Source organism: Papaver somniferum, chromosome 3 (genome assembly GCF_003573695.1).
Source record: "Papaver somniferum cultivar HN1 chromosome 3, ASM357369v1, whole genome shotgun sequence".
Lineage (NCBI taxonomy): Eukaryota > Viridiplantae > Streptophyta > Magnoliopsida > Ranunculales > Papaveraceae > Papaver > Papaver somniferum.
In genome coordinates this window covers 29,706,244-29,718,150 of record NC_039360.1, presented here as the reverse complement: position 1 = coordinate 29,718,150, position 11,907 = coordinate 29,706,244, and the positions used below count along the sequence as shown (strand labels likewise).

General features: G+C 33.6%; 2 protein-coding genes across 4 annotated transcripts; one reads left to right on the top strand and one right to left on the bottom strand.

Moving 5' to 3' along the window:
• Positions 1-4,695: 4,695 nt before the first annotated feature.
• On the top strand, positions 4,696-9,512 carry LOC113355699. Of its 3 annotated transcripts, none has more exons than XM_026598621.1 (3): positions 4,696-4,925; positions 7,858-7,947; positions 9,335-9,512. In XM_026598621.1, the coding sequence occupies exons 1-3, from the start codon at positions 4,839-4,841 to the stop codon at positions 9,494-9,496; spliced, it is 339 nt and encodes a 112-aa protein (XP_026454406.1). In that variant the 5' UTR covers positions 4,696-4,838; the 3' UTR covers positions 9,497-9,512. The 3 variants fall into 3 exon arrangements, 2 of the variants coding, with proteins under 2 accessions (XP_026454406.1, XP_026454407.1); XM_026598622.1 differs by lacking the exon at positions 9,335-9,512 and adding an exon at positions 8,065-8,452; XR_003362587.1 differs by lacking the exons at positions 7,858-7,947; positions 9,335-9,512 and adding an exon at positions 7,051-7,576.
• Positions 9,513-9,611: 99 nt separating this feature from the next.
• On the bottom strand, positions 9,612-11,397 carry LOC113355698 (probable receptor-like protein kinase At5g20050). Its single transcript, XM_026598620.1, has 2 exons — positions 11,050-11,397; positions 9,612-10,973 (listed from the first exon to the last, which is right to left on the bottom strand). Exons 1-2 carry the CDS (start codon positions 11,314-11,316, stop codon positions 9,897-9,899), a joined length of 1,344 nt encoding a protein of 447 aa, XP_026454405.1. The 5' UTR covers positions 11,317-11,397; the 3' UTR covers positions 9,612-9,896.
• Between the last annotated feature and the right edge of the window lie 510 nt (positions 11,398-11,907).

Genomic DNA, 11,907 nt, shown 5'->3' with positions numbered 1-11,907 from the left:
CCCGTATGCGTACCGGCGTAATAGTTCAAGTCCGGGAATTCAACTGAGTTTGGTGGTGTACAATAGTATGCGTATCCGTTCGCATACTGGCGAACCCAAACCAAGTCCGGAATTCTAAGTATGCGTACCAATTTGCATACTTGAGTGGGTTAAGTTCTAAAATCGATTTGTTCATGAACTAATACATTTATATATTAAGGAATGCAATCTTTTGCAAACTGTGGTTATAATTTTCATGAATTGATTCAAGTGAATCAAAATCGATTTTGCTTCAATTGTGTATTGTATACTTCTACGGGAATATAAACGATTGAACAACTCCATAACTAGTTTCATTTGAGTCATTTGAACTAGTTGTGATTAAGATGAACAAGGTTGATATGGAAGTGTTCATATGGCTAACTTCGGTGAACTATTATTGAGCCAACTATGTGCACCCGTTTGGGTACGGTTACTCATACCTAAATGAAGTCACATTTCATTTGTGTATAAAAAGCTAAGTTCGATCTAACGGTTGAAAGATATTAGCTTGACTCAAATCAGGTTTTCATCTAATAGTGAATATTGAATGCTTTGTTACCAAGGTAACATTGATAGCAAACCATGATTTGAAGACTATATAAGGGAGAACTTTAGCAATTGGGAAACTTAATCCTCATACCTTCTGTGTGATACTAGTTACGGCTAGAGTCGATTCTCCTTTAACCTAAGTTTTTCCTAAAACCATTATAGATTAACGACTTAAAGACTTCATTGGGATTCTGAAGCTAGACCAACTATTTTCTCTGTAATTGCGTGTTCTGATCTTACTCTTTTCTATCGTGTTGAGTATTATCTTCTCTAAGATTTTCTCGAGATTTAATATCCAATAGGTAGGATAAAAAGTAGTCACAAACATCTTGGTCTCATCATTTTTGATTCCATAGTATCTTGTTTCGCTTCAATACGATTAAGATTATTGTGAGGTGATTGATATTACTAGGATGTTCTTTGGGAATATAAGTCTGGTGTATCAATTGGTTCCTATTATCAAAAGACGGAGCAAAAATTTTTAGGTATTTTTGTGGGAGACAGATTTAGCTATTCAATAGACTTTTCTGTGTTTGACAGATTTGTTTATCAAGTCTTCGGCTTTGGGTCGTAGCAACTCTTAGTTGTGGGTGAGATCAGCCAAGGGAATCAAGTGTGCAGAATCCGGCGTGGTTCAAGAGGTGTAAGGAACGTGACTGTACCTTAATTAGTGTGAGATTGGTTAGGGATCAACTACATTCCAGTCCGAAGTTAATTGGTAGTAGGATAGAGTCTGTAGCGACTTAATACGGTGTGGTGTTTAAATATGGACTAGGTATCGAGGTTTTTCTTTATTTGCGGTTTCCTCGTTAACAAAATTTCTGGTGTCTGTGTTATTTCTTTTCCGCATTATATTTTTATATAATTGAAATATCACAGGTTGTGCATAGTTCAATCAATTCGATAATCCATCCTTTGGTTGTTGATATATATTGATTGACACTTGGATATTGGTCTTTGGTACCATCCAAGTTATTTCTCATATTAATCCGGCTCACAGATTTCTATCTTTTCAATTGCGGATTGATTTGAAAAATTCAGATATAACTCTTGGATGTATTTTCCTTGATTGAGTCTGACTTTCTAGTTGATTCTCTTGGAAATATATTGGAGTTTCTCCATACAGATTGCCTAAACGAAATATTAGGTGTGGTTGTTGGACCCCCAGTTTTTCAATATGTATTAGAGTTTTGTCACTAAAATTTACAAAGGGGGAGATATTAGAGCATTGAGCATTTCTCAGTTGAACCCACCAAGCGTTGGTATGTCATATTTTAGTATCAGAACTCAATTAAAGTCGCTTGATTAAATGTAATAGAGTCAACTACGTTTAGGTTAGACTAGAAAGTCTATGAATGTTGAGACAAACAAGTATTAATCTGAAGATCGTGAAGACATATCGACTACAATGAAGACATCATCGTTCCACTTGAGGTTAATGATACTGACTTGACTTGTTCACATTCCTGTCGCTATTTTCAAGTCGTTTAAGATTGAAAACATAACATGCAAGGTTATATTTAATACTCTAGTATTAGACTTGGCCATTTTATTATGATCAAAGTATCAAGGAATAATCTTTAGTTGCGAAGTATAAAGCTTATATTTTGAACTTTGTTAATCCGACATCGACATAATCTATGTAACTTGTTACTTGATTGTGTATTGGATATATATGTGATTTCATCCTAGGAAAGTATGTTTGATTACATTTGTTTAAAGGAAGTACAGATACGAAAAATTGTTTCGTAATCGAAAATCAATAGGCGTTTTGGTCCGGTTTTCAATGAAGATCTATAGGATGACCAATTCGAACCTAGGTAAGAACTTTGGTAGAACCGATCTTGACTCAAGAACCAATATTTACCTAGTTTGAGATATATAGTAGAACCGATCTTAACTTATGTTGAGAGTCTTGGTAGATCTGATCCTTACTTTTATTTGGATACATGGTTTAACCTATCCTATATATTGTTGGGAGTCATGGTTGAACCGATCCTATATTTGAAGACTTGGTAGAACTGATCTTAACCTATGTTAGGAGTCATGGTAGAACCGGCCCCAAGAGTAAAACCTATTTCCAACACTTACATATTACTTCCGCACATTTTTGTGTGAGTTTGGAATTATAACATGTGTATAATTCTTATCTTTTATTGTTCAAAGATATTCCTTGATACTCAAGGTGATCCCAAACCGAAATATTGAGAATCTTTTATAAATAAGATTTTCTATCATATGTTTTTGATTTTCCAGCAATCAAAACTAATCTCTTGGAAAGTTATATTATTTAACTGCGAAACTAATATTGGATATTTATTTCACAATTACAGGTTGTATACTAGTTAGAAATATGAAAATCGAAATTAAGTTTTATCTCATATCTTGAGAATATTTTCGGTTTTGGAATTTCCTTGTTGTCCAAACAACCTTGGTTTATAAATAGTTGAGTTTGCATTTCTTGTAAACTATCCTGAGATCCAGACAAACTTCATTCGTGTTGTTTCTGGTGGAGCTGTTTATCAGGAGAGAAAGGTACCCTAATTAAGCGAAATTTCTTACGACCGCTCGTTTAAATACTTCCGTGGGATCAAGAAGCTCTACGAGTACCGTTGGTGGGAAACTAGATAATAGTATTTATTTTATTTTTCAATTATTGATTTGATTGACTAACGGTTGTTGAAACTTAAATTATTCTTGAGAGCCTTCTCTTATGTTTAAATCTAACGAGAACTTGTGATCATCCACTGTTAAAAGACCTTGTTATGTGTGTGATCGATCATAAGTGAAATCAAGTTTGTATTATCCAGGTACAATAGAAGGAAATTAAAGATTTGAAGACAAGAAGATTTATCTTATTGGTTTTCATATCTCGTTATTTGTGCACACATCTTGTTCAGATGGGATCCGACTTAGATCCGATTTATCTTTGATAAATTTGATCATATAGTCGTTTAGATCGGCAACCATAATTTGGTGGCATTTTTCAATATCCGAATCTGATAGTTGTGATCTGAATCTAAGTTACTGATTTGGAATGATCTTACCCGACAATGGAATTTACTAGTTTAAACGGAAGAGCCTTTGTCAATAACTCAACAAATCTTTTTCTAAAAGATTATTGGAGTAGTTATCAAACAGCTTTGTTCCTTTTCTGTTTGGAAGACGATCAAAAGGAGTTGAGTGCTTAAGAATTTACATCGTCAAAGCAACTCAAAAGTGATTTCTGTTTTGGGATCCACCTGCATTGACTAGATGGTTGTAGGCGCAGGGATACAGCGAGAAGTAAGTAACTAGAGGTAGATTACCTGGTCTCAACTATACGAAGTTGGTTTGTTCTTTGTATAACGTCTTAATTATGAGAGTATTCAAAACTGGACTAGGTCCCGGAGTTTTTCTGCATTTGCAGTTTCCTCGTTAACAAAATCTTGTTGTGTCATTTACTTTACTTCCTAATTATAATTATTTTATTATAATAAAGTAAATAACACTTGTACGTCAAATCTTAATCACTTGACATTGATCCTATAGTCAATCGGTCTTGTAATGTAACTATTGTCAATTGAATATCTTGAAGTTTTTTTGTCTCGACTTTGTCCATAGACGATCACTCAAGGTATATGACTTATATGTTGAAACGAAAAGATTGTGGTGTATTTGGGTACCCTCGCGATTTCAAGTTGAATACCTAAAATGTAAATAAATGAAAGATAAATTTGACATTATGAAAAGTAGAATGCAAATTTGTACGAATTTGGATTGACAAAGACTATGATTAACCACAATCCAGTACATAATTATTTGAACTATACTACAACAATCTTAATTAAGCATGAGGATTTTATAAAAAAATTATATATTTACGTGCACTAAGGAATAAAAAACACTTTTGAAATGTTACCTTGGTTATAATTCTCACATGCCAAAACCTACATTATGTTAACCAAATGTGCATTAGTTTTCTTTTTATTTCTCATTTTTAACTTAATATTGTTTACGATTTTCGATTTGTTATTCATGCCTAATAATATAATAATTCATCCTCTTGTCTTCCGATATAAATGTCGCCGCCCTATTTTTCTCATTTCCACAATCCTATTTTTAAACTTAAGAGAAAAGGTTAGGGTTCAACCGCAAACAAACCTTAAGAGAAAAAATTAGGGTTTCATTTACAAACAAACTTTAAGAGAAAAAGTTAGTGTTTTTCCATGGATTCTTGATTGAGACTTCCTCGTGGAACTATAGATGCAAAGTGAAAAAAGAAATCCATGGCTTCTGGATCGAGTCTTGTTTCTTTTGGAGATAGATATGCGAAGTTAAAAAAAGAAAAAAAAATTATGGCTGCAGGCAGGAAGGTATTTAGTTATGTTTTCATTTTTTATTGAATATTTCTTGTGGTTATAGGATTGAATATGGTTTAAAATCTTTTGGAACTGTTAGATACAATGATTAGTTTTGAAGTTTCATATTAGACTGATTTGAGATCTTTTAAATTTTGTAGAATAAATGTTCCAATTCAGCTCTGTTAGCTCTATTCCTGTGATTGAAATTATTTGAATGCCAAGATTTCGATTTTAAACATTGATTGACGTATGGTTTTGTTCTTGGCATATCTAGTGCATGGTTTATCTTTGACTCATATCAATGAGATGATAATATCAGACATTGATTTTGTAAATATTAACATATAGTTTTCGATCTTTAGGTTGATTGGGTTATTTATTCGATTTTAGTCTTTCTAAAAATTTATGTGATTCTTAATCCACCTAAGTCTATTACAAAACATTATATTTTATACATGTACAAAAAACACATATAAAACCTAGTGCATTCTTCTTTAACCAATTATGTGCTTTTCTCTTTTCACATTTCTTTTCGTTTTTGTAAGTAGATGTAACTGAAATATATAATTCCATTGTTCACCTAGTTTATAAATCTAGGTAAGTTAAGTTGATATATATTTTTACAATTTTAATAGGTTAGTTTTAGGTTACCATTGAATTTCTAATTAAGTTGTTCAGTTCTTTAATATTTCTAGGTATTGTGATTCTTAATTTATTTTTTTCTCATCTTGTGAATGTTCAAAAATTATTTTTCTATGTCTTGTGGGAACGTTATGTGGATTTTGGAATGGACTTTGTTGTTATAGATTGTAGTGAATTGGCTTACAATCACTAAGATTACCATGGCATTAAGAAAGATTTATCTTGTTTTCAATTTTATGTGAACCTTTCCTTAAAAAAGAATGGAAATAAGGTTACCATGACATTAATGAAGATATATCTTGTTTCCCGTTTTATGTAAATTGAATTGATTTTTGTATATTTTATACGATTTTTTTCCTTCATATCCTCCTCCTTTCCGTTCTTATTGTAATCGACAGATAGAAGTATAAATAGAAAAAAAACCACCATGGTCATTTCTAGCCGTACATTGTTTAATTTTTTTTTATTTTATAATTCATTGAGAAATTACAATTAGTTTTCTTCCTTAATGTTTCTCCGTACATAATTCATATCTCATTTGTAAATTCCAGTACGAAGAGGCCTCATATTGTGTTTGGGTTCGGGACCACGGTTATCATCATCGCTAACGACTTTGGTACTTATATTGTTACCGATGGTAAAGCGACCATAACCCTTAGTTCCAAAGAGAAAAAGTCGTACACAGAAAGTGGAGAACCAGTTCCCTCTCGAGTAGATGCTGAAAAGGTTGTCCCAATAGGAGAACAATTGTATGCCACTATAGATGACAACAACGTAATTTAAGACTTTACAAGCCAAATTGAAAATTTCCAAATTTTAAATTAATAAACACTAGGAAATTGAGTTTGTGATTAGTACGCACTAGAACCACCAATCTTCAGGTAAGTAGGTGTAACCGGTATATATAATTCCATTGTTTCTGTAGTTTATAAGTCTAGATAGGTTAATTTGATATAGATTTCTTACAATATATGTGGGTTAGCTTTAGGTTATTGCCGGATTTCTAGTTAATGTTTCTAGGTACTTGTGATTCAAAATTTGATTTGTTCTCATCTTGTGGATATTCAAAACTCCCTTTTCCATGTCATGTGGGTACGATATGTGGATTTTGAATGGACTTTGTTGTTATAGATTGTTGTGTGTGGTTTTAGTCCTTTCTTCTCGAAATAGGGTCATGAATCAAGAATATCTAATTTGTTATGTAGTGATTGATAATATATAATGGGCTTCATATGTTTTTTGTGTTCTTTTGTTTATTTATCAAGCTCTTTCTTCACTAATAAGATCAATGAACTATTATATTTGTTAGGTAGTATTTGGCAATTGGTCATCTGCAATTAACAATTCTAGTATTTAATTGATCAATGTTCATGGTTCGTTTCTTAATTTTTATATTTATGTGTTTTAATATATGAGATTGTACTAAGTTGATATACATTTTTTGTGTAAATTATGTACTGAACTGATTTTATATTTTATGGTATGTCATGTTTAGAGGTTAATTCCCCTCGGTAGGAGCCAGTTCATGCCCTAACTCGTTGGGCGGAGAAAAATGCACTAAAAGAGAGACTTGTAAAATGGATTTTTTTTGGATGTCAAACATCTATATCCTTACCGAGGCTAGGTCATTTGAAAACAGAATGTGACTGTTTCCTTACCTGAATGCAATGAAGATGATTGAAATTGATGTGTTGGAGAAAGAAGTTTATGGTGTTGATGTGTTTACATATAATATGCTTCTTTGTTCCATGCCTACGACGGGATGGCTAGTTGAACAAAATTTATTAAAGACATGTTTTTCCTGGATTAAGCTCCCAGGTGATGGGTTTGATTGAGGACAATACCTATGACATATAAGCTCAAAGATGTAATTGAGGGGATAAACACATGTAAGGATCTATTTTCGGTTGTTAAAAGCTAACGGAAACATGTTACGTCTCAAGCTATGTGCATTTTTAGGTTAGTACATCATCAAGTTCTTTTAACCATAAAGAAACTTATGTGAAACACCCAAGCTTTAAATTACCTTTTTAAACCAAAAATATTTTACATATATACCTCATCCTTTAATCACTATAAAACATTGCTGACATCTGATTATTTTGTAAACCAATCAAACTAAACGATTGAAATTAAAATTGATATTATATAGACAGGTTTAGCAATAAGACTAAATATTTAAGAATAATTAAGACATTCTCGTAGATGTAGTTAATTTTGCTTTAATTATTTATTTTATTTCTACTGCACCATCAGTTTTGCCTTAATAAAATTATAATTGTAGGAACATTTAAAAATGCAGGAGAAAACCATAAATAGTTGGATGATGCAACATATTGAATTAACGTATAAGAATCCGAACGAGAAAGCTGAAATCTACGCTATATGTCAGGTAATGTATCGAGATTATTTTCGACAGAAAGAAGGTTTGAAATTCCACTCCTAATTACTTATTCAAGTTATAATGTTTTTTATTTTTTATTTTTTTATTCAACATGTTGAATATTAGGGTCATCGAAGATTCAGGATCGAGCCTTCCACTAACCTTCCATTTCTTCCTAGTTATTTCTTCAGTTTTTACTTCGAGTTTTCTCATTGGAAATGCCTCATAATAGGTTTTTCGATTATCTAAGACAATACACAAAGTAACATCTCGGTACGATAATTTAGGTAGATATGTCCAACATGAGAGATTGAAGTATGATTATTTAAAGAATTCTTAAGCGTACACTATGTTAGAAGTTTGAACCATCTACCAAAGAAGAAGAAGAAGACACATAATATGAGTGCGACTTGGGTTACAACAACTCGATTATAAATTTGAAACAATGTAGGTTGTTCATAAAATACCATTTCCTTAGTCTCTCGTACCACAATGTCAACAACATTCAATAGAGGTGGACCACCAAAAAGAAAGAAAAGATATATATATATATATATAATTACATAGTTAAAAAACTGGTAATGGAACACAAAATAGCAGCAATGACAAAACAAATAAAAATAAACTCCCTTCATCCCAATGTTATTGATACTTCAAACATTTGATACCTTTCATTTTTATGTGATATACTTATACCTTTCATCCCAATCGTTTCCAATCATTAATGTTGTTAAATTTTTGGAAGAAAATAACAAAAAATTGGTGTCCACGTAAAACTGTATGGATATGGACCTTTGAAGTTTACTTCAATGTAACCTTATTTTATCTTATTCTAGCATTTTAAAAAAGAAAAAAAATGTCCCAAAAAATTTGTTCAAAAGAATCAAAACTAAGGAGGTCTGAAGAAGGTTTTGATCGAGTTCTCCATGATCTGTTGACGGTTACAGTATTGAAATTTTTGAAGACGAAAGCCCACTTTGAAAAATACTTCAAGTTAACGACATGCATATTCAAGGATATTGGTAGAGGTGAGCATGGTGCAGATTAGATCGGTTTTAGTCTCATCTGCATCCAATCCAGTACATCACGGGTTTCAAGTTTAGCATCCGCATATGATCTAGTATCCGACGAATTTTGGATTTCGTGGATGGACGCATTGGATGTAGATGACCCAGTAGATTTATTTTTTTACAGATACTACAGTCGATAATCACAATAAATCATCATTACAAACGGAAAAATACAGTAATTATGTGTTGTTTCTCTGCCACTTAATTTCAAGCCCTAAAAATTCGATGGAAATAAGCGATGAAGAAATAAGATGAATATATAATGGATCATATGTAACTAATATTCCACACCCATATTTAACAAAAAATCCATATGTTCAATGTAGGGGATGTGGGTGTCCAAAGGATTTTTAAGACAACATCCGCATCCTATCCAGTCCGTTGATGTACATGCCAGACACCCACGAGCAAAAAAGTGGATGGACCGGATTGAATCCTTGCTGCCCCAAATGATCACCCCATGTTGGAGTCTTCGACATGTTAATTAGGCCCATAAACTTTGTATTTAGCTTACATCTAATTTTGTTCTTTTACATTAATTAGAATTTTGATTTGCTTTACATTCCTGCCAGCTAAATTAGTTGTTGAATTAACGACACAAAATTGAAGCCAACAGTTTTTGCATTAACGTGTGGTCATGAGCAACACATTGAATTGAAATTTCATACAAGCAGTGGCAGAGCGGCAAAGCCACAATTGAAAATAAGAGGGGGCAAACAAAAAAAAATCTCACTATATTTAAATAAAAAGACTAGCAAAGAATTGTTTCTGTAAAAATATAGATCGGGAACAAACCATTTGTCCGTACCTGGCTTCGCCGTTACATGCAAGATTCGATGTTCAAAGTTGAATGGTAAAGGGGAACCAAACAATTTGGTGGTGCTGCTGCTACCTCCCTGAAATACACGTAAAAGCAAATGTGCAGGCGCCGGATTGGGGAGGAACCCCAGTTTCCATTTGATGTGCAACCACGGTGGGGGTTTCATCTTGATCAATGCACAAGAGATCAATAATGATCATCTCTGTATCCGGAGGAGTTTCGACTTTTATACGTCTCTCAAGCATGTCAACTACGCGCGCCATAGTCGGCCTAAGTTGATGCTCCTCTTGCACACACCATAAGGCTACATGAACTAAAGTCCTGAGTTCATTTTCATCAACAGAACCTCCCTCCTCACTAGTTAACAATCGTGGATCAACAATCTCCATTAGTTTCCCTTGTTTGAGTTTTTCGACAACAATTTTCGGAAAATATGACCATTGAGAACTTTTACCTTGTCCTTGTAACTGCACATTTCTCCGGCCACCAATGATCTCAAACAGCACCATGCCATAACTATAAATATCAGATTTTTCAGATATCCCATTTTGCAAAAGCCATTCTGGAGCCAAGTATCCTCTAGTCCCCCTTAATGTTGTATAAATCCTGCTCTCATCTTTGCCCATCAGTTTCGCTAGCCCGAAATCTGCAACAAGTGCGCGAAAGTTGTAATCCAGTAAAATATTTTCAGGCTTCACGTCAAGGTGCACAATCCGTGACCGGCAATCATGGTGCAGGTAAGCAAGACCTTTAGCAACATCAATGGCAACTCTGTATCTGACTTCCCATGGCAACAACTTTGGATTTCTTTTACTCGGATTCGGAAAAATCCAGTCACTCAATGCTTTATTATGTATGTACTCATAGACAAGAAGGCGAGGACTACCGCTACCAGGAACCGAGGAATACCCGAGAAGGCGTACGAGGTTAACATGATGAACACTGCCAATCGCAGCAACTTCTGACAGAAACTCTTTATCTCCTTGTTCAAAACCTCTTTCGATTCTTTTCACTGCAATCTCTGTACCGTCTTCTAGCAATCCTTTGAAGACTGAAGCTGACGCACCTCGACCGATCAGTGCTTCGAAATTGTCAGTTGCTTCTTCGAGATCTTTGTAATGAAATTTCAACGGAACACCAGCTACCTACACATATTGATATAACAAATTCATGAACCATAAATGAAAACACAGAAAAGTACTCTTTGTTACTTCATTTTACCTTACGAAGGAAGCTGTATTCAACGCGAACCAGTTGATGCGAATTATTGTCCAATATGGATCGATGTTCTAGCATTCGACGTGCTGAACCGTGTTGGAAATATACCCATAACAAAGTACCTACGATGCTCACAATACAGACTCCAAGAAGAATGAAATAACTCCTACTTTTGTGTCGTCCCTCCAGAACACGAACAGTGATGATTATACATAATAAGGTAATGATTACTATAGCACCAATGATTTTCGATTTCTTTCCTGCCTCCATTGTCAATCAAACCAGCTTAATTCATATCCAGAGTACTATTTATGTTGTAGAAAATCAAATGACTTAGTGCATTTTTTTCTTGTGCCCATCTCTATCAATCTGTCTGTTCAAGTTTAAGACTTTTTATGTTTTCCTAGGGAGACTTGGTCTATAAAGTCATGGCATGTTCATTAGTTCATTTTAGTAAATTCTGGTGGACCCACAGAGAAAAATCCGAGTTTTTTCTTTCCAGTAGAGCCGTTTTAGAGACGTGACTTTAAGTTGGGTATGAAAGGCAGAATCCTGCACACTAAAAAGGAAAGAAATAAAAAAACATGACTGCCCAGATTAAGATTTTTTGTGGGCTACCTTAGTCATGGCATTCAGTCTTCGATAAAGTTTGGTACTAGGATTAGATATACAGATTATATCTGTGCCATTTGCTAGCATTTTCTCTTCTTATTCTTCTAGAATTGAAGTTTTCACAAAGTTTACAAGAATTCAAGGCCAGTTTAAGAATATTATATCAAAACTTAAGCAATTGGCCAAAGAATTATACAACTCCCTGGTCAAAATCCTGAAGTGTAGAGAATGACAATCTGTCTGTTTATG